This window comes from Charadrius vociferus, unplaced genomic scaffold, assembly GCF_000708025.1.
Source record: "Charadrius vociferus isolate BGI_N301 unplaced genomic scaffold, ASM70802v2 scaffold272, whole genome shotgun sequence".
In the NCBI taxonomy this organism is placed as follows: Eukaryota; Metazoa; Chordata; class Aves; order Charadriiformes; family Charadriidae; genus Charadrius; species Charadrius vociferus.
The window spans coordinates 1,849,804-1,876,955 of NW_009647421.1; the positions used below are offsets into that span (position 1 = coordinate 1,849,804).

The 27,152-nt window shown below is 35.1% G+C and overlaps 1 protein-coding gene across 1 annotated transcript in view; it reads left to right on the top strand.

The window, feature by feature from the left end:
- Window positions 1–27,152, top strand: part of FER (fer (fps/fes related) tyrosine kinase) — a 164,170-nt gene that overhangs the window by 50,619 nt on the left and 86,399 nt on the right. Inside the window, exons 10-12 of the mRNA XM_009880479.1 lie at window positions 12,470–12,562; window positions 18,054–18,257; window positions 22,061–22,183. Of these exons, the coding sequence (XP_009878781.1) occupies window positions 12,470–12,562; window positions 18,054–18,257; window positions 22,061–22,183 (420 nt within the window). The remainder of the gene's footprint in view (window positions 1–12,469; window positions 12,563–18,053; window positions 18,258–22,060; window positions 22,184–27,152) is intronic.

Sequence of the window (27,152 nt, forward strand, 5' to 3'; positions counted from 1 at the left end):
ATTCATTTTTCTTATGTTAACTGGTTTGCTGTAAAAGTTAGGTGCTATTATGGTGTAAAGGGAAGATGTTGTTATCTCTATGGAGGGGGACAAAAAGACAAACCTGCAGGTGGGGATTGTGAGCATTTCCTACCTAACAGGATCTTGTTACACTGTAATTTTGCGTGTTTGGTGATCATTGATGCAAGTTCCAGGCTACAGTAATATGTGACAACTACATAAGTACTGTTAATGGAGGGATGATTTGTCTTCAAGTAATTTTGTATAGGGTGGTGAAGTAGCTTTCTGAAAAATCTGACTGTTTTCTTCTACGGCTGCTCTTGTTGGGGAAACATCCTCTTTAAGGTCACTAATGTGGTTGTTAGGAGAGCTCTACTAAAAGCCAGCGTGGTAGTATCCAAAGCTGTGGCTGTATATTAGAGTATTTTGGTCCACTTCAGGTACTTGCTACTTTTGTGTGGTTGATCTGCTCAGTCTGTGGGATTTATATATATCATTTGTAAATTAACACTGTTTGTATGGATCGTTGTGTCTTCAATTTGATCTTGGCATTGAAGTGTCTCGGGAACAGTTGATAATGAAATGTAGCTTTATAATATGTGATGAAAATTAGTGACAAAATGACTGAAGTATCATCTCAGTTACTCTCTTCAACATACTTATTAAGAAGTTGATGCATTGGGTCATATATAACTATACCCACAATCTGTATAAATTACTGATTCTTTTTGGGGGGGAGGCGGGGGGCGCGAAAGAAGTTTCTTCTGTAGCAGAGAAGGCTGGTCTTTGATTTGACAAGCAGTTTGAGCATGCTTAATAGGTACTACTGATGACCTTTGAGGAGAGACCCCTTGGTGTGACAGTCCCCTTTTAATGAGTAATGACTGAAAGAGGTGAAAGACTCCTCCTGTTGACCACTGAGCATAACAACTCAAAGTCTTTTTGTAATTCTGCTGGAGAAATGCTACCCAATTTATTTTGGCTTAATCTGCTAGATACAATTTATGAACTTAGCCTTGGATAGGATTGAAATCTGTTACTCTCCGGTACCATTATTGAGTCTTGCACACTGAGTCTTTCCTCCTTGATGTCTGTATTTTCAGAATAGTCTTACTTGTCTTTATGATTTCTACAGCTGTGATCTGAGGGATGACATGAGTTCAGTGGACCATAGGCTTTGCTCAGAGTAGAATTTGAACACTCCTTATTTATTGGGTTTGCATTTTTGTACTCCTGTTGTTTAAATTGGCAGATAATTGTGGGGGTGTTTAATTAATGTGTAAAAACATCAAACACTATGTTGGTTTGCTGTTTCCCTTATTTGAAAAAGCGGTGGGTATTTGTGTATTATGCATGTCTGTTCTGAACAAGAATACTAGAATATTTCCAGTAGTTATGCCAGTATATATTATTTGTAGAAACAAAAGCTTAATTTTAAGTTGGCACCCTACAAAGATTACTCATTAAGCCTACCTCAGATACACTGCTGAAGTTGTGTGTTGCAGCTGTCACCAAGTTGCTCTATCATTTTATCTGCTAATATGCAAGCTGATTTTGTTAATAAACTGAAGCAGGGGTCTGTGAAAACCAAAAGCAAACATCACATTCTGACTGTACTAGCTGTCAAACAGAAATACCTGATCAAATTTGAATCTAGTCATACTACAAAACCTTTCTGGTTATGAAAGAATCAGTTGTAGTCTTTAATACAGCTAACGTAAATGTGGATCTGGCTAAGAACCTGTTGTGTCCCATCTGACTGAAGCTATTGGAGGTTAACTCCATGAAGCTTTGTTTTACTGTGATAAAACAATGCATCCTCTCATGATATGATTTTCAAAACAGGATACAATCGCCCGTCCATATTTAGTAACAAGATTTACTGGAGGAAGGAAAAGGCTTTACATCCTGTCAGATCATATAACGTGTAATGCTATTTCACGTCACTTGACATAGCATTTGCCAGGGTGGCTTCATTAAAGCCATTCAGTGGGTCAATTAGAGCCAGTCATTGAGTCATAAGAGGGATCTTCGTTGGTAGGTGCTAGTTTTCGGGTGATGGTGTGGAAAGGGCAGAACAAATATTACCTTAAACCGGTCAGAACATTGTGATAGTAAACTTATAGACAACACACATCTGGTCAGTTCACGTAGTGTGTGACTGGGCCTCTAGAAACTTCCTTTGAGGTTAGAGGAAAACTTGGGGGTGTCGTCCCCCTCTCTCCTCTCCCCGATGGAGTACTGTCTTCTGTAGGTTGGCATGGACCTCTGCTAAAGTTGGGTTGCAAGTCCCTGCCTACAATCTGGGAGTCCCCGGCTATTGAATATTTAGTTCTTGGTGTCTTGTGAACCCTGGAAGGACTTACAGTTACTTGCGGATTCCAAGGTCATGCAACATAGAGAGGATGTTCTTGTTCTCTGTTCCTTCCTTACACGTTGACTTCTGGCCACTGTTCCCCTAGCAGCTGTTGGCACTTCAGGGTATAGCTGCTTCAATGTCTCTAATCCTTTTCCAGGGTCCAGACTTTCTCGGGCTTGAATGCTTAAAATCTGGACTCCACCACTAGATTTGTCAGACACATTTCTTTAGCAGGCATTACTGTGTATATCTTTGACTAAAAAGCAACCAAATTCAAACTACAGCTTCTTAAATACGTATTTAATGAGATCTGGAAGGACTATGTCATTCCTTCTGTTACTGACTAATGCATTCTAATTAAAGTAATTGACCTGTATACTAAGGGCAGTCATTAACAGCATGCTATACTCAGTTCATGCTATGTTTATAAATATTGTATTTGGATATCTTTTGGGCTGCATAACCCCCAGTTGGCACAGTGCTCTGTTTGTTGGCTGATGTACAGACTACTTGCTCCCGTAGCTTCAGTTTTTGCTTTTTGCAGCTGGTACAGCATCCAGTTAGTTGCTTGAGTTGTCTATCCATGTCTTCTCCTTCAGAGACAAAATACTGAACTCTAAAGAGATGCAGTCCTCCTTAGAAAATCTCCTTTTGGAGGGAACCTTTGCTTGAGTTGAGGACAGGTGAAAGTTTGTTTTCAGGAAGAAACCCCCAAACTGTCCTTCTCCCTTACTTTTGCTCTGTATTCCATGTATTTTTCTGGAACGTCTTTTGACTAGCCTCCATGGCAGCAATAATTCACCTCTTTGCATCAAAAATGCTCCTAAGAATTGTTAACTTTAAATGATTTGTGGGTGCATTTTTATTTCTAGCTAATAAAGCGTATGCTTTTCATAGGCATCTGACAAACTGTAACATTTAGATGATGGAAATACAAAATTTCCTCACAGTTTGCTTTGCATGTTTTGTGATCTCTTAACATTTTTTCTCTAACATATTTTGAGCTTTATGTTGTTTTTTAAATTTATCATTATATTCTTGAAATTTCAAGTTACATTCATGAAATCTCACTGATGTTGTTAGTATATGTAGCTGCCAAACCACAGGTTTCTAGGCTGAAAATTATATCTGGCTTAGGAAGATGAAAATGTTTGGAAACAGAGAGAGTATTTGAAGAAACGCAATATATTTCCATTTTGTTTGTATAGTCTTACCTTGCATCCATTCTTGACTGTCGTTCACGTTATTTTGGTCACTTCTTGCCTGGAACAGTGGCAGTAGTTCATTCACTGCCTTTTGGCTTGTTGTGATTCTTAGTTTTCTCAAACAGCAGCACAGCCTGAATGTTGAGCAAGATGTCCTGGCAGATGGTGACTTTGACCAGCGGCTAGTTCATCATCTTGATTTGTTGGTTGGTGAGCTGCCAGAGGATGTGAGAAGATGTAGGTTTTCTTGCTTTTGTGAACATCAGGTACTGCAGTACAACCAGGAGCACTTGGTGTAGTCTGTTTTATGTTCTCCCATTGCAACTTCATGAGCTTACGTAGAATTATGGCGAGAGAGGCCTTGTGTGTGTATTTGGGGAATCTCCTTGCTGTGATCTGGCAATGACAACCAAGGAGAAAAAGGATTATGTTATGACCAGGTACTTCCCTTTCAGCTATAGCAAGAGCTGTACAAACTGAAATTTGATCATTTTTGATTACTTGAAACTAGTAAAGTGATAGTGAAAAAATTAATAAAATGTTTGTACATTCAGTTAATAATAGCATTATTGATTAATAACAATGCTCTTGAAATCAGTGAAACAATTAATAACTGAACATTTACTTACCAGCCTCATGTTTTTGTAGGACAGAAGCCTTAATTTTCCCCTTACATGTTTCCCTAGTTACATAAAGTAATGGCTTTTAAGCCTTATTTTTCAAAAATATGTACTAATTCTAAATTTGCCTTTAAGCTTTCAGAAGTCTGAATTGGTTTGTTAAATTGCCTTTATTGAAAACAATTCTCCTTTATTTGGCATCATTATGAAATCAGTGGATGGAGTTGTTTTAGGATTTGTCAGCATACAGATACATACATTAAGCAAAGCATGAATTCCTCACTGAATTTCAGGGGCCTCTCTATCTGCCTTGCAAAAGCTTTTGTCTGCCTAGTTTTTCCTTCCTCAAAAATAGCTATTAGACAGGATCTCAGTGCCTCATCTTAGGTACAGTACATTCAGTCATCTTCTCTAGAGCACAATTGACATTCTTGATAATAATTAGATGAAATCAAAATCCTATCTTTTTTTAAAATAGAAAGGCTGTTTAGTATGTAATAATTAAAATGTGCCAGCATTATTGCTAGCCCCCATTAAGAGGTACTCTACTTCCTTAAAGACCTCTAAAACGTATTTGTGTGTTTGGAAGTTTTACTAATCATTTCAAAGATGAAGGTGACATTTCCCTGACATTTCATACGTATCTTGAAAAATTGGTCCTCTGAAACTCTAATTAAAACAGAAAACGTAGTGCAGACAACTTAACTGCACGTTCTGTTCTGATAGATAGTAATTCAAACAGAAAGCAAAGGGTCAATCATAGTATCCATGCTCCTTTTTTTAAAAAACAATTTATTTATACAGAGTGTTTGCTAAAACCTGAGGCTTTCGTAAGTAAAATCTGTCAAAGGCTTTTAGGTTTTTGTCTTCAAATAGTGCACCAATTAGTGCTTTTTCTTATTGCCGTTTCCCTGAACAAAAAATTTTACCTTCTAGCCTGTGTTGCACCTTCAATGTTCTGGTATATAGGTAATCATATGTGTATGTTGCACCTTCAAGATTCTGGTATGTAAGTAATCATATGCATATAAGTAATCACTAGAGCAGAAAACTTTATTTGGAAATAAAGAAAATATTTTTTGATACTAAGTTGAGTGCATTCCTTGACTTGTTAATTATACATATTATTTCTAATGGTCTTTTTGGTTTTTAGTATTAGCGTCATATTGTGTAGTTACATTCCTGCAGACCAGATTGTAGTAACAGTGCTTGATTTCACATATACCAGTAATGAACTACTCAAAATAAGGTCTAAATGTTCCTGAAGATACTAGATCACTATTTACGTAGTGATCAAAACCAAAAAATATGCTAGATATTTTCAGGAAAGGAACAGAGAGTAGAGAAGACACTACATTACTGTATAGATTGATGTGTGTCTGCTTCCCAAATGCCACAGAACTGCAGAATAATTTAAGTTGGAAGAGATCTCAGGGAGGCCGTCTGGTCCCATGTCTTGCTCAGAGCAGGGTCATCTTTGATGTATCAAAGTTGAGGTTCTAGCAGCTCCACTGATGGAAATCTCTCTGGGCAACCTGTTTCAGTATTTGATCACTGTCCTCATTGTGAATTTTTTTTTTTGGTATCTAACTGGAATTTTTCTTCATGCAAAATGTCTGTGTCCCACCTAGAAGAGTCTGGCTCCATGTAACCACTTTTTTTTTCAGCTCCCTATGTTACAGAATCAATGTAAGAGAATTCAAAAAGGCAAAATAATGCTCAGATATGTGGAGGAGCTTCTGTAGAATAACTGAATAAGTAGATTGGGCTTTTCAGACTTGAAAAAGCAGACTGAAGGGAAATGTGATAAAGATGAATACAGTGTGTCGGGGGGTGTTGGCTGACGTGGAGAAAATGAATAGGGAATAATGGTTGTTCACTGTCTCTTCAGAAGCAAGAAGTAGGGGCCATCAAATAATCACCGTAGGCAGCTGATTCAAAGCACACAGACAAACGTATTCTTCAAAAACATGTAATTAAGTTGTGCAACTGGTTGCTACAGCAGTGGGTTGTAATAGTTTATATAGATTCAGAAAGCAGCTGAAAAAGATTTCTGGAAGGGAAATCCTTCTATGACTGTTACATGTCATCTTACATCACATCTTTCTTACAGTATTAAAGTAGAGCTTATACCACAGATCGTTAGAGGACAAAGATGTGCTCTCAGGAATTATCATTCTTCTTTTCTTAGAGGCCATTAGGTCACTTGAATGGCCCGGGATGTATCTTTGATCTGAGAAAGTAGAGCTGTTCTTAAATTTCACACCAGTAAGTCTTGTTTTTCAGGCAACCTCTTGCAATTCAGAAGGTGGAACATTAATTTACATCCGATGAATTGCATTACAATATGTGTATGTCAATTACGCATCACTTCTGCTGCTTTGCAAGGTGTTATTTGTGTTTAAAACAGAAAATGTTACCTTATCAAAAAATGATTTTTGAATAGCTGTGTTGTTTAATTGGTTTCACTGTGTACTTGTGATATTTTAATCAGCTTTGAATGTTTTAATTTTTAATAAGTCTGTGTTACATCTCCATGGCTCTGCGCAGTGCTGCTCCTAATTCTAGTTATCTACAATAGCAAACTAATATAATTCCTGTGAAAGTGCTCCAAAGATAGATGATCTGCTCAGCTCAAATAATCAGCTCATATTCAGCCAGTAACTCATCCTGTGTGTGAGTGTCATGTTAATACTTTAAAATACCCTGTTTTGTTTGGTAAAGATAGCATAATTCTTCATCTGGTTTTCTACATATGGTCTTTCTGAGATACCCAGTTGTGTCATGGATGAGAAAAAAAATTAGCCTTTTGGGGTATGAGATTAGTCTTATTTCTGAAATCAAATCATAGACTTCAGGAACATTAGGAAAGTTCTATTATGTTGAGATTTTAATATGTGTCAGCATATACATCTCCTTTAGTATGTGCTAATACTAATAAAACAGACAGGCAAAGGTTTTGGGGTTAGTATATCCATTCATCAATAGGCAGGACTGAGTTAGTGCCATAGTCTAAGTTTATTACGTGTTTGGGGGCCTGTCCTAAATAAGTTTTAATCTCTGCTGCTGAAGTGACTAATGCAGAGGATTGTTTTCAGAAAATTAGCTTCTCTACAGCTTCTTTGAAGAATTCTTGCTTATAAATCACAAAACACCATTCTCATGCCGGATACCTATAGCCTTTTGAAAGCAAAAAAAAATTTCTTGTTCCCCCCATAATCTAAATTTGAAGCCTTAAGATGAATGTTGTTCTGGTACCTTTTTCATCAGGGAAATTGTATCTTCAAACCAGAAATGAAGCTGGCGTTCGGTTTACAAAAAGGAGAGCATCTTAATTGCTCTGGCAGATACTGCCTGGTGTCTTTTTTTATCTGTAAATTCATTGAACATATCATTTGCAATAATTACCAGGAATTCCTCCCTTCTGGTTTTATCTTAGAGCTCTTGTACTGTACTGAAACCTTTTTCATCAAAATCTCTGAGGACCAGTTCCCTAGCCAAATCTCAGAAACAGTACTATCATGCTCATCTTTTAGATATCACTGATTATGTTCTAATTGAAATCTCCTTTTCTTCTGAAAATGTTTTCTCTTTCAGTTGGAGAGTCCTCCTCATATTTCCTCTAAATTTCCTTTGAAGGTTCTCTAATTTCATGTGCAAGTCCACATTCAACTTCTGTATCCATGCTGATGGTTCGTATCTGACACATTAGGCAGTCTTCCTGTGAATGGAATAATATTAAAGTATTGGCCTATTTTTATCACCTATATGTACATATCTGGCTAGTGTTTTTAGCAATATTCAACATATGCTGCGTTGTCAGTTGTCTCTCTTATTGCTAATCTTCCACCTTTTGATCAGTAGAGATAGTGTTACTATTTGCCTGTTCCTCAGAAGCATTAATTCTGTTTTATCTTTATCTTAGATCTCTCCCCAGCTTCTTACTTCCTTGCTTTTCCAAAAAGCGTATAGATTATTTTTCTTTTATAATAACATCTAAGATATAGCCGTTTTTTTCTGGATTTATACAGCTAAAAAGCTCTTTTGGGCTTTTACATTATGCAGTTCAATTTAAACAAAATCTTTTACCCTGTCTCTGCTTTGTCTTGCTCACATTCATTCAAAACACCGTTGCGAATATGATTCTTATGGCCTGTCATTTTGATTGTGTCACATTTCTGGGTGTATTATATTATTTTTCATGCACTCCAAGATCTGTGGTGATTTTGCCCAGTGACAGAACTACATGTCTGGCAAAAGGGAGATTTTTGTCCACAAGAGCCTAACAGTTGTAGTGCATGACCATAGAAGATAAATTCTAGTGGAAAATCCATTAAAGTGGACAGGACCTCATGTTGTGCAAGATCCCCAAAGTGGAAATACAAAACACAGAAGCTTGGCTCTCTGTATGTCATATATAAAGATGCGCCTGAGGAAATCCTCAAGCAAAGTAGGGAGTGCTTCACTTGTGTTTTTCAACTGGCCTGAATCCTGCACTTGTTTTTGGGTTCTTGTGCTTTGTTTTTCCTCTCTGCATCTTGTCAGAAGAGAAAAATGGAAAGGAAAATAAAGAGTGCCAGTGTGGTTGTCTTCTGCTATGGCATCTCTTTAAAAGAGCTGTGGTAATTGTTTCAACTATTAAGAAGGAAAAAAGAGAACTGGAACAAAAAGGCTGGCTGAGGTGTATACAACTGGGAACAGAGTTTCAGCATTCCTTGTTTTGTGGCAGAAGAATTATAACACCAAAACCAGTTGTAAAATATGACAGAGCATTCTAATCTGATGATTGCAAGTAGTTGCTGTCAATCAGTTTCTCAATAAGAGAGTTATTTGTCCTGGTAAATCTTTTCTGCGTTATTTGGAAATAAAAGCAGTAGTGCTCTACATTATTTACCAAAGAGTATAATGACAAGAAGTCCTACCCATAGTAGTCATAGTTGGATTTTCAGCAGTTTTGCAAGGTGTACCTGTCCAATGGATGGAAAATTCATGACCTGTTCTAAGTGCCAGTCCCAAACCTGATGAAAATTCATTTCAATTCATTCTGGAGACTGATTAGAAATATGGCCAGTCTTAAAAGGGAAATATCAGTCAATGCATTTTTCATAGTTTCTTGTATGATGTACTCTCATGCCACTGATACTTTTAAACGCAGTCAAAGAAATAGATTAAAAATGTCCTCTAATGACAGTATATATTTTCATATGTATCTAGCTTCTTAATGGTAAACTACAGTTTATTCTGCAGTAATTTGGTCATTGCATAAAATATTATGGCCCACAGATTAGTTTTCCTTTTAACAAAATTGGTGTAGTATAAAATAAAGTAAGTGACAAATCATGCTACCATTTTGCTAATATCTCTGAAAGTAATTCATTTAAATCAAAATGAAACTGAATCAGCTAATATGTTTTAGTAGCTGCATCGTGTATGCTAGCAAGCCTGCTACTCCATAATGCTCTCTACAGCATCCCTGATGCAGAACTAATTCCTTTCCAGTGCCCTTCTCAAGTTCGTTAGTCAAATAGGAGCAGGTCTTATGAGTTTGTTTGAAGCGTATGTGGTGACTACGTAGCCAGCATGGTTGTACTGGTTGGTCAGATGTCTGATGCTTGTTGGAATGAGTATTGTGTGGAATTATAATAAACTGTTTTTCCTGAGGACACAGAGAGTGTCTGCTCTCTGTTAGCTTCCTTCAGAAATTTTGCATAAGCTAATATCCTGAGATAATCCTTTCATCTACTAAATCCTTTGCTAAATTGTGGGGATCTTGGCTGAGAGATTCAAAATTTCCTGTGGCTAGGGTGGAGATCACTGAAAGACAGCTCTGATGTGTATTTCCTTTTATTTTGGAAAGGAGACCCTGACTTAACTATTAAAACCGTACACACACAGATATATGTATACACATACACATATATATATAAGTATATCAAGTAGGTGGGCTGTTCTGGATTGTATTCTTATACTAGTTTAGGAAAAAAATTGTACCAAATGTGCATAAAAAAATTTCTTCACACTGGTGATTATACTGATCTCAGTGAAAACTGGTTTCCTGCAAGATCTAATGGGTCCTTCTAAGGTGGTGTGCAGCTAGGCAATTGGAAAAAAAAAAAATCAGTGAAAGACCACTGTTGCTGCTTTTCAGTTTTATTCAGGTTGCCCTAAAAATAATTAAATGGAATAAATAAACTCAGTACAGGCTACAGTTGTGTTTGTCATGTGTTTGATAATGCCTGCTGTGTAAATTACGAGTCTTCATTGCTGTAAGATACAGAGTAGTTTCCATATGTCAGAGGGAAAGTGCTATGAAAATACTAAACAGTGTTTATAAATGTATTGCAGTTTGAACAGGGCATGCGCTATATTTTGAAGAAAGCTAAAGCTTATCCCTTAAATTTGCATTTCAATGCTCATTCTATTTAATGTGACTATTAGCCTCTATATATCAGTGGGTGGTGCTTATCAAAGTCCTTTGGTGGGGCCCAGTCCATGAGTCTTTCTGATACTTTGAGTCAAAAAACCCTCTTGTTAAAAACATTTTTTGATAAAGAGAAACAGGTGAATGTAGAACCTTACTTGTAGTTTGATGTTGCCATTAGATAAGAATGCTATTAGTGTAAAACAGAAAGAAAATTCCTGAGTTTGTTAAGGTGAAGCATAGTGGAATTCATGCATCGTTTGGTTACTCATTTTTTCCCATCATATGAGAAGTATACATTTAATTACAGTTAAATCTTATGGCTCACTTCTGAAGAGATGTGTGAAATGAGTGGATCATTCCACACCAAGCATGCAAGCAAAATCAGACTCCGTGTCCCCCTGTTGTTATGAGATTTGTGTGTGTGGCCAGCTTAGTTCATCAATATTAGAAAAATAGAAATCAGGACTCAGCACAGAGGGTTTTTTTATTATAAGAAAATTAGTTGGCATACAATATTACTTGGGTCTGATATGAGGAATAAAAATGTTATTGGTGGTTAAGTGGGCACATAGTTAACAAGTATTTCTGTGATAGTAAACTCCCTATTAGTGTTTTGACTATTTGACTGATTTTTGCACTCCTTTTTCACAGCATACAAATCAAGGCACACAGCAGAATTTTCCTACCAAATAAATAATTTTATTTTACTAAGACTATGTTTAACCTATATCCTGTAAGCTAAATTGTATCTGGGAGTCATTTTGAAACACTGGTATACTCTATGTTCACAATGAATAGATTTTGTTGCTTCTTTGGATGTCCTGTAATAAATGGAGCTGCATTTATTACAGTATCAGATTTTTAGTTTCTTTGCTCAAGGATGTATGTCCAGAACTTGGAAGGAATTTTTCTTTGTAACATTACCAAATAGTTGTAGTCTGTCTCCATTATCAGTTTCTTACAGTTTAGGTAACCTACAGCTAATTAGAATGAGGTTGTTAATGTGTGGTCTCTCTGCTTCAGGTTTAATTACTTTGCAAATACTAATTAAAATATCTTGGCTGTTTCTGAGGGTGATTTACAAGCAATGAATTTAGTTTGCCAGTGTGAAAAATACATTTTTGTACTTCGTGAAAGATTCTTTGATATTAATTTTGAGAGTTGATTGTAAATTAGAGATTAAGAAATATGTACTTTTTGGATTAAGTCAAGTTATGAGCCCCTTGGGATTTACGTGGATTTATGCTGAACTAGGGATGGTTAAAGGCTGTTTCAGTGTTCCAGTTAGAGTCCTCATCTTACAGAATTTAAAATCCAGATGGTGGCTGCACCCATGGTTTATGGTAGTGCCAGAAAACAAATGGATCCTATAACATGCAGTGGTTGGTACTAATATTTACAAGTAGTGTATTGTTAGAGAAGAATGTTAATAAAAGGGAAAAAAAAACCCCAAAACGTAAGGCTAATGCACGTACATATTTTTAAGTTTTACCGTGTGGGCTTTTTTTTTTATTAGATGGTTTCAAATCAATGTCCTTTTAAAATAATAGGTATTTCAGGAGAAACTGAGAACTGAGAATCATGACCTTTGTTTTTAGGGTACAAAAGAATTTTGGTTCTCTTTATAGTTAACAATAGTGATACTAAAAATAATTGTACAAAATATTTAAGGATTTATAGAATTCGTCAGCAGTTAAATTGATATGAGTTAGCTTAATCCCACTGATGTTGACACTGGTTTATATTAGAGAGGCTCAGACCCTACCTTTTCTTTAAATCCAGGATCATTCCCTGTTCTCCAGTGATTCAGTTATCATACCAATTTGCTTGTGTTTACTGGATATACTGCTTTTTCTCTTAGGACAAGAAGGACAAAGTCTCAAGATTTGACACTATACGTCATTCCATAGCTGGTATTATAAGGTCTCCAAAATCCATGTTGGGCTCATCATCGGTAAGTAGTATCAGTAATGTAGTGTTATACGACATTCTGCTATTTTTACAGCTTAAGTAGAATTTGGGCTTTTTTCTGAAGCAACATGCCTTTCCATCTACATGGACAACAATTACATTAAAATAACATTATAAAAACACTGTTCTGATTGATCAGCAGACATGATAGTATCGTGACGTAATAGTATGTAGAACATCTTGTTGCACTTCAGGATAAAGAGATTATCTATGTTCTTTGCAGCTCCCAGACTGGTGCGGTGCTTTTAAGTGTAGTCTTCCCAGTGAGTCTGATTTACTGGAAATGCGTATAATCTTATTCTGTAGTAGGTTAGATGGTCATGCATCTTTTACCCATTGTTGCAATAATTGTATTCCTCATATTTGTTATAAAGGCACTAGCGTATAAGCATATTATTATTACTACTACTACTGTTTCTTCCTCAATAACTGGTACTATTTAAGCAATTAGTTACTGTACACCTTGCTTCAATCTAATACACTAAAAATGGTTGTTGAGTATCTCTTATTTCTAGTTGGTTTTTGTTCCTTCTGTGTTTTCCTGGAGTGGAACATGTGATCATCCCAACCCTCCCAACAAACAAAAAAAACCCCAACATAAAAGCAAACTCCCAAAAAAATCCCAAACCAAAAAACAAATGAAAAAAACAACCCCCAAAAACTTGGGCAGAATTAAAAAAACCTTTTAAAACTGCCTTTTAGTCGTGACCTTGTCACCTGAAACTTTAGATCAAAATAGCTTTTTTGAGAAAACTTCAGAATGAATGGGCCTTCTATTTTATGCTGCAGGATTGCATCCAAGGACTCATTAAAGGACTCAGTAAATTCTATTTAAGCTAAGCAATATTCAAAATGTGTGGAAGAGATTACAATTGCATGTATGTATATACATATATATGTATATAGGTGTGTATATATAGGAAAATTGTATACAGTGATAAAAGAATGAAATAATAACTATGATGATGACAGAATATTAGGACAGGAAGACTTTTCCTATGAAAAATGTGGAAGTTGCGTGAAATATTTGAAAAATAATAGGAAAAACCTTGTTAAAATATGAAAAAATCTCTGGAGATAAACAGAATCTCCACATTAACATGATCTTTGGCTTATAAAACTTCTAATTGATGTAAAAATGCAACATTTCATAATAAAAGCATATTAAAATGTATATTGCTGTGACCTCTGTTCTTTGTGTAGGTGAGACATAGCCTTCAACTTTCTCTATTTGTGCGTGTTATACAACTTGTTATGAGCTTTTTTTTTTTTAAATAAAGATACTACCTAAAACTGCTTCAGAGAAAAATTGGAAGAGAAAACATTTCAAGAAGAGGATCAAGATAAAACGTTTAAGATGAAATCAGGGGAAGTCAATGTAAAAATTTTCTTTGGCTTTATTAAGGTGTTATTTTAGATAACCTATATGACTCATTTTCATACCAATCTATATCACTATTAATTCTGTGGAAGCTGGTATGTGCCTGTGTGTATATATATTGTTGGTAGGATTGTTGAAGCCCTGGACTATGTTTGGGAGAAGTAAAATCGAAATTGGATCATTTGAGGCAGAAGTTAAAATCTGAGTAATAAGTGTACTTTTGATTACCTGTCACTTAAATAAGCTTCAAAGTCAGAATATATAAACCGATCAGTTCTGCTTTGTGTTTTGATTTAGCGATTTCTTTTGTGTTAGAAAAGCTAATCATGCATATACAGCTAAAATTTGCTTCACGAATTAGTACTTAGCTCTTGATGTGGTTAGCTGCTTGGATTTTTCCTGCTGACAATGACATAACGGTGCTTATTGCTACATGTATAAACTGCTACTTAAAACTTATTATCCATCAACAAAGTATGCAAAGTGATTATTGAAGGTGTATTACAGAATAATAATAATGTACATAAAATAATTTTTTATTTTTTTAAATAGACTGGTACAAAAAAGGATCTCAACGCAGAGTAGGTGAAGGACTGTTACTGATCCTGTGATAATTTAAAATTGTGATGTTAACTACTTGTTTTCGTATAATATGTTTTAAGTATATTGAAACTTTAAAAGTGGAGCTGTATGTTGGTTTAAATGTAGTGCTATTTTAAAAGCACCATCCCATATTTAATTGGTGGAAGAAGGTGAATTTTGTATGTAAACAGGGAAAACAATTTTTTTTTGTGTGTGTGTGTCATCTGAAGAAAGTTGTAGAGAAACCGTGTACTTGCAAAAGCAGCCAGAAGGTTAACTATTGTTTAAGTGCTGGCACTTAAATGATTTACAAGTTCTCAGAATGAGAAGGTAATGGGTAATATAGGAAAAAAAAGTATTGTTTGAAGAGAAAACAGCAAGGTTAAGGATTCAGGTGGCTTCTCTTGGACAAAATGCAAGTCAGGTTTCTATAATAGCAAGAGACATAAGTCAAATGAGGAGAGAAAATGCAAGAAAAGGGGCAACTTTCATGCACTTTTAATGCAGTGCTATGAATGAACTGAATGAAGAGTCTGAATGAGTTGCATCATGAATGCCAACTTCTGCCCTTCTACCCATTTTTTTTTGCCACGGCAGCATTTGAGCTTTCCACAGAGATCTGTTATAGGATAACTTTTTATGTATAGGTTAATAGGTAGAATTAATGTTGGTTTCATATGGTGTATTAGCATGTGGGAATGAGCCAGGTACACTGAGGCTAAGGGGGAGGATATTCCACAGGGAATTGTCTCAAATTATCAACCTAAGTATATTGCTTTACTTTCTCATCTGTGTCTGTACCTCTCTTTTACACTATGAGAGAAAAAATGTCTTGACAAAATGTTATGTTTGCTTTGAGATAAAAAATAAGGGGAAGTACGCAAAGCTTCAGCTCAGAATATGCGTGAAAATAAATTACTGAGTAAGCTGTTAGCTTAACAAAATATCATTGTCATTATTATTTTCTTTCCATTGACAGTGTAAGTACAGGAATAATATCTCATTTTTTGGAGTTAGAAATAATACGCTGTTCTTTGCTCAGTTTTTCTCTTGACTAAAGACAGCAGCTGGGTACCGCTTCATTTTACTGTTGGACAAAAACTACTGTTTCAATGGATTGTTACATAGGGAGAGAGAAGGGGGCTCCAAATAAGTAAAGAGGACAATACTAGGTCCATGAGGAGCATGATGAAGTATATGAGGGCATTTTCCTCCTCTCAGAAGCAAAAGCGTGATGAATCACGTAAAGGCACATACATCCCAACCACCCCACCCCCCATAAATAACCCACAGGCGAAATATTAATGGAAATCTTAAGAGAAAAAGAAAAGGCTAAAAAAAGGAGGGGTTGGGAGGGAGCGCAGAAACTGGACAGTGTGAGTCCTTTCCTTCTGTGTGATTTTGTTAATTGTTTATTTTTAGCTTCCAGTCAAATTAACAACAAAAATTTCAGAAAAATATGTCTTCATTTAAGCTATTGAATCACTAAGTGCTTTTATAAGTGCATACATACAAATGAATAAGAGATCTCATCCCCCCAGTAAAATTGTAAAACATTGAGGCCTAGAATGCAAACGTGTTCTTTCAGTTATCTAATTAGTCATATTAAGTTGCTTGCTGATGTTTAAACTCAGGAAAGATGAGAGATGGGAATTTAATTTTGTGTGGGTAGCTTTTTTCCCTTTATCTTCCTTAAAGACTAGCCTTCCTTGTATTTAAACCATTTAATTCTAACTGTAAAATGCAGTAGAAGCATTAGCACTAAGTGGTGTAAACTGAGTTGAAATCAATATTGACATGATTCTATATCTTGCATTTGTATTATACTTTCTGGTCTTTCAGCTATGTTTTTTTTTCGTAATCAGTCAGAGTGAATATTGTGTCATACAGAAAATGTGTTGGAGTCAGAAGACTTTTTCATAAAAATAATACAATTTTAATAGCACTCAAAACACAAATAATTGCTGCTTGTTTTGTCAGAGAAACCACCTTGATTATGATTCTCCCATATTATATGACAAAAACTGAAGGTGACGTAAGTTAGGAGAGAATCAGCAGAGATTACCTTGTGGAATTTTCATTGTTTCTTTCTAAAGTAATGAATACTAGTTTAACCAAATTTAAAAGGGGGAAGATTGATGTTAGTGTCATAGGCAATGCCATAGTTAGCAATGTCTAAAATGCTCTGTTATTCTTCCATAAGCTCTTTCTCTGTCATAAAGCCTTTTAAGATGTTATATTCTGGGATGTGATCATGATTGTCTGAACAGTGACTCAGACTTCACCCAGTTTGAACATATGCAGGTGTTATTATCTGGTGGCATTCTCTTTAGTAAGCTATAAAACGAGTTGCGTGTCAAATTATTTTTTTTTAACCTTCCTTTGTGAAGACCAAGAACCAAGTTTATTCACCCTAAACTGTCCTTGTATCCTTAAAGCATTTCCTCTCAAGTGAAAACGTGTTTCTGTGGCAAAGGCTTTGCTACTCTGAATCCCTTAACATTTCTTGATAGCATAGCAGAGGTTTGGGTTTTCTGGCAAGCCAAACTTGGCATCTTTGAACAATAAATGTTCAAGGAAATAACATTGTCTAACATTTTGAAAGCTTATTTTTTTTTTCTTCTAGGAATTTCTGAAAGAGAATGACTAAGTGTAATTTAACAGTGGCAGACAGCTCTGATCTGAGATGTATTTAACTGTTGATGAAATTGAAATATACGACGACGTTCGTGGCCAAACAATCTTTTGGGCTTTTAGTAGTTCACTATGCTGATAAACACAGTACCTTGGAGTATATCTTTTGCTCCTAAAAACTGCACGCTTTCTGTTCAAGCTGTTGTTATTTTTTAGGTAGTCCTTCCTAGCTCTGAATCTGTAATAATATTAATGTGGGAAATTGTAGGTTAAAACTCATGACTGTCCATTTATAGCTGGTGAAAATAATTTCTTACGATCTTTGGGCCTTCAGAAACTCTATGCTCATAAGCACAGTACACCCAGGTATATATTCTGTCCTACAGTTGAAATGATAGGAAAAACATCTCCTAGAGCTATTAGTTCAGGTGGGATGCAATCGGTAAATTCTATGAAAATAATTTATCCCATTCAAATGCTTTGTGTAAATCGATTTCTTACATTTTTATGCCTGAGAAGTTTCTGTCTGGATAAAGAAATGGTCCACTTTCAATTGTTAACAGCATATCAGAGTGTGTGAGAAAGAGTTGGTTGGTATGGCTTAGGAAAAATAGCAGGCCAAGAGAAAACTGTTATATGGTTTTATGGACGTTTCCATAAACATCTGCTTTTTATATATTAATTTTTTTATGTAATAGAAAAGAAGGTGATCAGTCTTCCTTTTGTGTAAATGTAAGCCTTGATTTTATTTGTTAATAGAAATACATAATTTAGATTCAGAAGTACAAATTATTGTTGTTTATCATGCTTTTCATGTAAAAGTAAACTATAAAAATGTACTGTTCTAGTAACATCTTTCTTCAATATTTTTCCCAAGTTCTTTGATGTAATATCAACCACTGAGAAACCATTGGCTGAGCAAGACTGGTATCATGGTGCAATTCCAAGAATAGAAGCCCAGGAGCTGTTAAAACAGCAAGGAGACTTCTTGGTGCGAGAGAGCCACGGGAAACCTGGTGAATATGTCCTTTCTGTGTTTTCAGATGGACAACGGAGACACTTTATCATACAATATGCTGATGTACGTCTCTGATACAGTACTGAATATTCCATGTTAGGAAGTTTATAATTTCAGCTAAACAGTTTAGGATCTAATTTACTATGGCAAATGGCTTCAGCCTTTATGTGAAAATATGAAAACTGTTGGAAGTCTTTTCATCAGTGCTGAAATCAGGGGAAAGGTCATTTTGGAACAAAAGAAAAATATGAAGTATTAGGTTATTGAGCATCTTTTGTCTTACATTGAAAAGCCAGGATACTTCTCTAAATGTTTTGAAATCCAGAACTTGTTACTACTAATACATACATGTACAGTTATTTATTTTTAAACCCATTTGCATAGCTGGTGCTAATTAGGCTACTTTTGAATCAGACTGTAAAGATTCCATTGAATCTTCCTGAAAAATGGAAACATTCACAGAGAAGAAAAGAATCTTTGTTGGTTTCTATACCATTGGGAATTGAGGTCCCTGCTAAACTAGAGATGCTTATGGTCTTTTTAGCCCTATGGATATTGTTTCGTTCAGAATAACAGAAACACTTGTGGATGTTGAACAGCATATATGCTTCTAAGGACCAGAATTGATCCTCTTGTTCCTCTAACTTAGGAAAAATTAGTCCTTTTAAACAGTATGTTTATTTTTATATGCCTTTATCCAGTGTATTTCTTTTTATTCTTCTTAATGCATTACTCAAGGGGTTTTTAATGTATGTATTTTTTTTTACCTTTCAGAATTTTAAAATCATTCAAAATATGACAGTTCTCCTAACATTACTAGAAATTCTTCTTCAAGTATAGCATAGCAGCAAATCATTCTCAGTTTTGATTCAGTAATGCTCCCAAAACGTATTTCAGTGTCTTGTAATAAAATCTCCCATATACAGAAAAATACACTAATTTAGTTGCATAATGATGTTTACACAGGGGCAATTTCCTCATCTAAATCTCCAGTGGATACAGCATGCCTAGAGGGAGGTCAATATTGTGTACCGGGTTTATTTTTTTTTTAAGAGACGCAGTGATATTTTTCAAACTCTGTAGAAGTTGGAAGGCTTCCGTAGGATCAATTGTATACTTGTCCAGCTGGAGCTTTCATTAATTTTCACCTAGAGTTTTCCTTGTAGAGGTAAAACTTCACACAAAGTCAGTGTTTATTTTATTTTGATTTTATGACCTTAAAATACTTTGATGTGTCAGAGTGCTGAATGAGAAAATAAGAGCAATAAAATTACCTGTACCTAGACACACACAGTCTTACAAGATGCTTGGAGTTCTGATCCTGACCCAGCAGAAATAAATGCACACTATATACTTGGCGTGGCTGAAATAATTTTATCTAAATCATTGTATGTGGCAAGTAGATGTTCAAAAAATGTAGATTGGACTTCCAGGATAATTAAAATAGAGGATTTTTTTTAATAAGTATTACTCTGAGGCCACTCCTACCTGTAAGCTGACTGGTTTTTGTATTGTTTTTTCCACAAAAAATATGTTAAAAAACTATCTTTATTTCCATAATTTTACTACTTTCTCTTAGGAATTACAGTTGAAATGTAAGACTGATATTGTTTAATTTTATATAATTTGGACAGTCCAAATATTGTCAGGTCACTAGATTGGTCTGCTTGTACATTTAATAATAGAGCATCATATTCATCTGCTCTTGGGATTAATTTATGGCAGATTCTCCTGACAGTCACAGAAGTTAAAACATTTTTTCTTAAAGAAATGCAGGACTCCTTATGCATTCTTGTGGGGTGAATTTTCTGCAATTATTGTGAAAAAAAATAAGCACTATTTGTAAAAAGAGAAAAAGCTTATTAAGCTCTAAAAAGGAGTTAGTAGATGGTGAGACTTGTTACAGTTTTACAGCACAAGGGATTATATTTGTGAACATTTTGGTTGGGAAGTTTGAGGAGAGTTTAGTGCAAGGAGTTTGTTTTTTTGTTTACATTGGCATGAACAATGTGGAATCAGGTCTCTGTGACTGGTCAAATCACACTCTTGGATCACTGACAGGTCCCCATATGGAGACTGAACTCCATATACAAATTTTCCCCTGAATCAAATAATGAAGGGCAAAGTGGGACATATACCTGTTTTAACAGCGGTCCTTTAATTGTTTAAGTGTTCTTTCACTGGTTTTATCATTATTTTAAAGACTAATCTCAATAAAACTGTGTGCGTGATAAATGAGTTCATTGTTCAGCTTTAAGCAGCAAAATTCACTGCTGTCATGCAAGGCTACTGTTGTTTTTCACTTCTGCTTATTTGAGGCTGTGCTATTTTCAAATTGTTGTTTGTTAGTGATCTTAATGGTCAGGATCCTGTGCAAATACATAGAATCAAAGAACACTGTCTGCCCTGAAGGTCTTACATAGATGACAGCAGATGGGTGCGCGGCTGGGCCTGGGATGAGGAAATAATAGGCAGTACTGGTTATTGTGCTAGAGAGACTCTTTGGACATCAGGTTTTTTGAGTCATCAACACAGAAATATGAAGGAGCTTATTTGAAAACAATGGGAGCTGTGTTACTGGTCAATCAAAGTGAATCACTATTGAATAAGTGAATGAGGTTAAACAACAAAATAAACAACAAAAGTCATTCAGACTATGCAAACATTTTTATGATAGAAAACTGGGAATGTTAAAAATAGGTGACATGACGAAGCTGTCTTACTGACAGTGATAACATGTTTCAGGAAGTTAATGCTTTAACCCCTAAGGAAGAGAAACTTACAATGTATTGTGCGAGGAATTTAACCATGGGGGCTAGAAAGAAAAAAGTCTGCATGCTGTTGGTAGTTTTTCATTGTCCAGTTGTGTAAATGAACTTGAATCACCATCTGTGCTTTTGAGTTTTTTTAATTGCAGTACTTATTTATTGTTGCCATTGTCAGGTTGGCTTATGGCAGTCCCTCTCTTGTGCTCTAACTGTAGATTCTGACTCTTGTGTAGGCACAAGACTTTCTCCTGTCTCCCAGTTAGCTGCAGTGTGTAATTTAGGACTTTCAGGAGAATGAAATAAATGCTTCTTTATATTTTTTTCCCTTGTCAAGTGTATGGGCAAAGATAAGCAATGAAAATACATTTTTTCCCCTTAATACCTGAAACAATGGTATGTCATAGCAGTCCTTGCTAAGAAAATGTTATGTGCTTCTAATAAAATATTAAGAGAGCTAATTGTTTTTATTATTTTCAGTTATGTATGTAAAAAGAAATAATTTTATGAAGCAGAGGGGGAGGAATTTTGTATTTCCCAGCTTCTCTATGAATTATATGCGTGACCTGCCTTTCTTTTTAGCTGCTACAGGCTCTTCTGGTATATACTCCTTATTAAAGACCAATCATGCATCTTATACCCTGTGCCATGGATTTACTAATTTTATCAAACACTGTAAATGCATTAAGATCTAAGCAAGACAGTGTTACTCACCTCCTATTTATTTTATTGTCAGCTGTTTATTTTTTGGTTTGTTTTCTCTAATTCTTATTACTTTAAATAGTTAGAAAGTTAGTGTTGCTTTTTCTGGTTTGTAATGTTTTTATTTCACTCTGTCAGAGTTTTAAGTTTATCTTTCCTATCTCTTTAAATTAAGAGTGTAAATAAGTAGTTATTTTATCGTATTGCCTTAAATGAGTGATACAGTAATTTCACATTTGTTAATTTATCATATTCCTATCATTCAATTTAACTTAGTAGAAATACTATTAAATAGATCAGGAAAGAAGTGTAGTTCTGTAAAAGCAAACATTTTTTTGTTTTGTTACAATTGAGGAAAGCTTGGTGATGAAACAATTATTTCCGTTTACCTCCATACAGAATCAGTATCGTTTTGAAGGAACTGGGTTTCCAACTATTCCTCAGCTCATAGAACATCATTACACAACAAAGCAAGTTATTACAAAGAAGTCAGGTGTTGTTCTGCTGAATCCTGTTGTTAAGGTAATGCATACATTCCAAGAACTCTATTTAATTGAAAAAAATTAGGGGGGGTTGTATTGTTATTGTTACAATATATTCCTATGCAACTTCTCAGAAGATTTTTCATTCTTGCTGGTGTAGTGACTCTGTTTTTCTGAGCTTTTTCAACATTCTCTGCCCTGTGTAACACACTCCTTTAAAATAAAGCTTCATCCCAATTCTTGTAATAAATCTTTACTGTCTTGAACGAATGGCATCAGCATCTCACAAAATATCCTCCTACTTTTCTTTTTCATTTCCTGTTTGGATTTCACTACTAAATAGTTGAAAGTAGTAGTTCATTGCCCATAAAGCTGTGCTGAAGAATTTTTTTTTTAATAAAATGGTGGGGCTTATGTGGTAAAATTCTCATGAAATTTAGAAGAGTTATGACAACTCTGTTTTGTCTCTACTTTATATCTCAGAAATAAGTTACACAGGCATGCAAAACGTACTGTCATTCCAGCATCTTTGCAAATTTGAAATAAAAATTCCTTTTTTAATCAGCAAGGTACTGATTCTGATCACTATACTGTGAAGTCTTCCACGAGGAAGATGAAAAGGGATGGAAATATTAAACTATAGCACTGTTTAGAAAGATTAAGAGTCTCCTTGGCTTCTTCTGGTAGTTTTGCAGTTAGTATCTACTCAGTTGATATTTCCTTCATCAGCTAACTCTGTTCCACTTAAATCTTTGCATTTCAACTATGAGTAAGCCATTTTTTCTTGCCTTTTTTTAAAAAAAGACTAGTTTCAAATATGTATAAAGCACCTTCTGTGTTCTACAAAATTTTAGGAAACATCGCAATTTATATTTTGGAGTTAGTTTCCTACTCCAAGGTCCTAGTTCTTTTCTTTTCTGCTAATAATCCTAAGAAATTAAAGCATATTCCCTTTTTCAAAATTAGCATGATTTTTTTACACTTTTCTGTGCTTACCTATTTCATATAATTTTAAAATTTAAAGAATGGGGCTTTGTAAGTACAAATTTTAGGTTAGTGTCTTGCTGATTATCAAATTTACACTTTATTGAACATAAAATATTGCTTAAATTCATTGTAGAACTTACGAGAAAGCATAGGACATTATTTTTGATGCGTGAATAATTGTATTTTGATATAAACTGTTTAAGCTAAAAATAAAGGGCTGTCAAACTCAAAATGAAATCTTTTTGTATCTGTTTGCAAATTTTATTATAATACCCTATTTGCTTTAAATGTTTAGTGTTCTTTTTGTTTCCTGGCTTTTTTTCTGCCTTTGTATGATGTACATACCGTGAAAGCAACCCTGTTTTAGCAAATGAAAACTATAGTGCAGTATGTTACTCATACTAAATGATAACAGAACTTAGTTATTCTTTGTTAAGGTTAATTAAGAAAACATCTTCTGAAAATCTTTATCTCTTCATTCTCTGTTGTTTACTTTGAAGAGAGGGAGTTTCTGAATACTTGACATTTATGTTTCATTTTGCTATCATTTTTTTTATAAAGTTAAGTTTTCATTTATGCATAGTTTTGTGTAATTACATGTAGTCAAAGAATTTTTCTAGTACCTATACTGTGGAAGAGATATGGTCCCAAATGACTTCGCTGATCATTTCTCCATTACTGTACTTGATCTCATGGTCCTTTAGGTGTAAATGTACATAAATGCACAGTCTAAATCCTTTGAATGATAACCATGCAGACATGTACGACTGAGTGGTGGGTCTTTCCAGGACTTGAATCCTTACCACTACCACTACAGTCAGATGTATCATAAGCTCCTTACAAAATGACAGAGGACAAGTTTTACGACAGATTTTTTAGCTTATCTGCTGTCAACTGGGTGCAAGGTCAGTTTTTTGCTGTTCCTGTTTTCAGGGAGAAAATGAAGTGGGCCCACTCTTCTCTGGACTTGTTGATTTGAGTTAGTCTTAACTGAAATTAGTGCTAGTTTTAGGATCATGCTAGGTTTATGACCAGCTGATAGTTGATTTGAGCTGCAGTAAAAAAGTACTTCAACTCCTCAGGTTTCCCAAAGTGCTGCAAGTAATTGGCATGTATCCATAAAATCCGATCACACAGGCTCCATTTGTTTTGTCGTATGACTTTGTGCTGGTGTGCGTCAGGCTTAATACTCAAGAGTATTTCCTTCAGGCTTGATGAAAATTTCAATTTTCATTCTGATAGGCTACATGACGTAATGGAAAGGATATCCATGATAACACTGACTGGTAGTGCTAAGAAGAGTATTGGGCAACAGGAAACTTTATTGTGTAGGTTTTGTAAAATATACGTATAACATATATTACATGTAGGCTTTCAAGAATTTATGAAATACAGTCTGAGTGTCTGATAGCTACTCATACTTTGTGTAAACTAAACCCAATGCGTAGTGTACTTAGTGCTTCATGACCAGCAGTTTCAAACAAGTAAGGCAGTAAAAAAGGGTGTTATGTAGATGATTTAAATTGCTTTAGGGCAGCTGTTTTAAAAGATATTTAAATTGTTTTGGTTTATAATAGCTTTCAGTCCGAGCTATGATTTTATGATGATTTTAGTTCTCCCATCTGATAAAAACTACATGTCGGAAAAAAAGTATTTCAGAACTAAGAAAAAGAGTGTTGTGAGCTTTCCTTTTTAATTTGCATGGAGCACTGGCTGTCATATGGGAAAGTAGAGACGTTTTAAATTATTTTCAGAAATAGCATATGCACTCTGATACCTAGTGTTGGGGGTATTTTATGCATAATGTGCTATTATCACAATATCTTTGATCATTTCCTTAAAATTCTGGTTTGCCTTTGTTTGTATTATAGCTGCAAAACAGTCTTTGACGTTTCATGCAATCTTTAATCTTTTTATGCAAATTGCTGTCTCTGTAATAACCTGTTTAGAAAGTGAAAGTTAAATATGACAGAGAACTTCACAGAAAAAAAATATGCATCGTAGTTTGTTTTTGGTTTCCTTCCTTCCCACAGTCATTTATCCTCTTTTACCATATTAGTAAAATTAGCGTTCACCTTCTGTGACATTGCTCATGAAAGGAACACTTAATTGTGTCACAAAAGGCCTGTCCCATGTCCCGTTTCATGTAGACCAAATCTGCTTGCTTGGAATTTTAATGTTACTGTAATAGTAGAATTTAAATTAGAATAACCGAGGACATTAAAAAGATATCTGAAGTGTTTTCTTTAATGGAAAAGTCTCTTGTATTTATTTATAATCTTTTAGAAAAAATGCATGTTGTGTTCTTCAATTTATTGTTGATGGAATGACTGGTACCTAAAGTCCTTGTGTAACCTCAGTGCATACCCAAGGACTTTATTAGTAGAAATGCTATTTTAGCAATATTAAATATATTTTAACTTTCTAACATCTTTGACCTCATGTTGTGGAATATTTTAAATTTTCTGAAATACATTTTTTACCTTTAAGAAATCTCTATTAGTTTGACTAGTAGAAAAGAGAATCATCAAGGAAGTAAGGAATACCATTTTTATTTGGATGTATATGCATTAATGTTTTCGCTTGGATCAGAAATATGCCTTTGAAGCAAGCCTGCCCAGTGCCACTTAGGATACCATGCTTCCATCATTGAGTAGTCTCCAAGGATTCAAACTTTAGCTTTCAGCTGAAACCGAATAGGAAGATGCACAACTGCTGATGGGAGGGAGTCCAGTCTTCAGAACCAGGAAAGATCTAGTCTGAAATAATGCTTTTTCCCCAAAATGTATGTTTCAGGCCCTCAGTACCAACTGTTTCAGTATGGAGATCTGCTACTATTTCACTAGTGCCAATGTAGTCCTAGTCTTTGGATCCTCTGTAGTAAATTCAAATTCTGACCTAATCAAAGAAAATTAACTGCTACTTTTTCAGATTAATTAGGCTATGTATTCGTTGCCAGGAACTTTCTTTTAAAAATTCCGGATCTATTTTGATGTGACAGAGAAGCCTGTGATATGGCCTCAAACATTTTCTGTACATGGGAAAATGATAAACTGTAAATAATGTTGAGTGAGATGAATGAAAAGTGTTTAAAGAAAAAAAGAAGATGTGTTTCATAGTAGTGGTTCTAATGTTGATGGTTAAGTTTGCAAATGACATGAGAATTCCGTGCAGATCTGATGCTGTCTTGCATGATATGACTATCTTAATGAGTTAGACATGGAAAGAAATTATGAAGAAATACAAATTTAAGTGAGAACATAAAGGTAGAGAGATTCTTTTCATGAAAATGCATTCATAAAAGTCTGACATGACATTTTTCAGTCACTGAACCAATTTGAGCTGGAGTTTGTATTTAGAAGTCTTTGAGCTCAGCTTTCAAAGACGGAAAGCATAAACAATCTATCTGCTCCATGTTTCAGCTTCTTAGTAGTATCACAGAACTAATACTGTCTTCTTTAGCAATTAGTTAACATGCGCTTATCCATGCAAAGCTAACAACAAATTGTTTCCTGGTTTTTGGCTCCCCTTAGTGTTGGTTCATTTTGCAAGTGTTTTGTTTGGTTTTGCTTTATTTTGCAAAAAACAAGCTGAAGTTCACTGTTGTAGATAACGTGTGCTGGTGGTGCAGGTAGCATGGGTTTCTCATGGCAGCAAGACCGATGTGGAGGAGGAATTAAAAGAGGTTGCTGAATAGCATCGCTTTCAGGCAAGCCTTCTTAGGCCTGCTGAGAAAGTTGGATAGAAGCAAAGAGACTTAACAAGGAGACTTTCAAGCTTATCACAAAGTAGTCCCGTCACTCAGAGATTCTCATCTTGTGACAGGAAAGAAGGTGCTGAAAAGGGAAACAACTGCAGTAATGTTGCTGCCTTTGGGGAAGATCATCTTGCATTTGACCTGCATTCTGCTCTGTAGGAGCAGAAATCTCAGCTGAAAGGAAGAAGCATCACAATTTTACTTAGGCTTACCTAGGCTAGGTTTGTAGCTCCAAAGAGGATCCCACTATGAACTACCTGTCTGG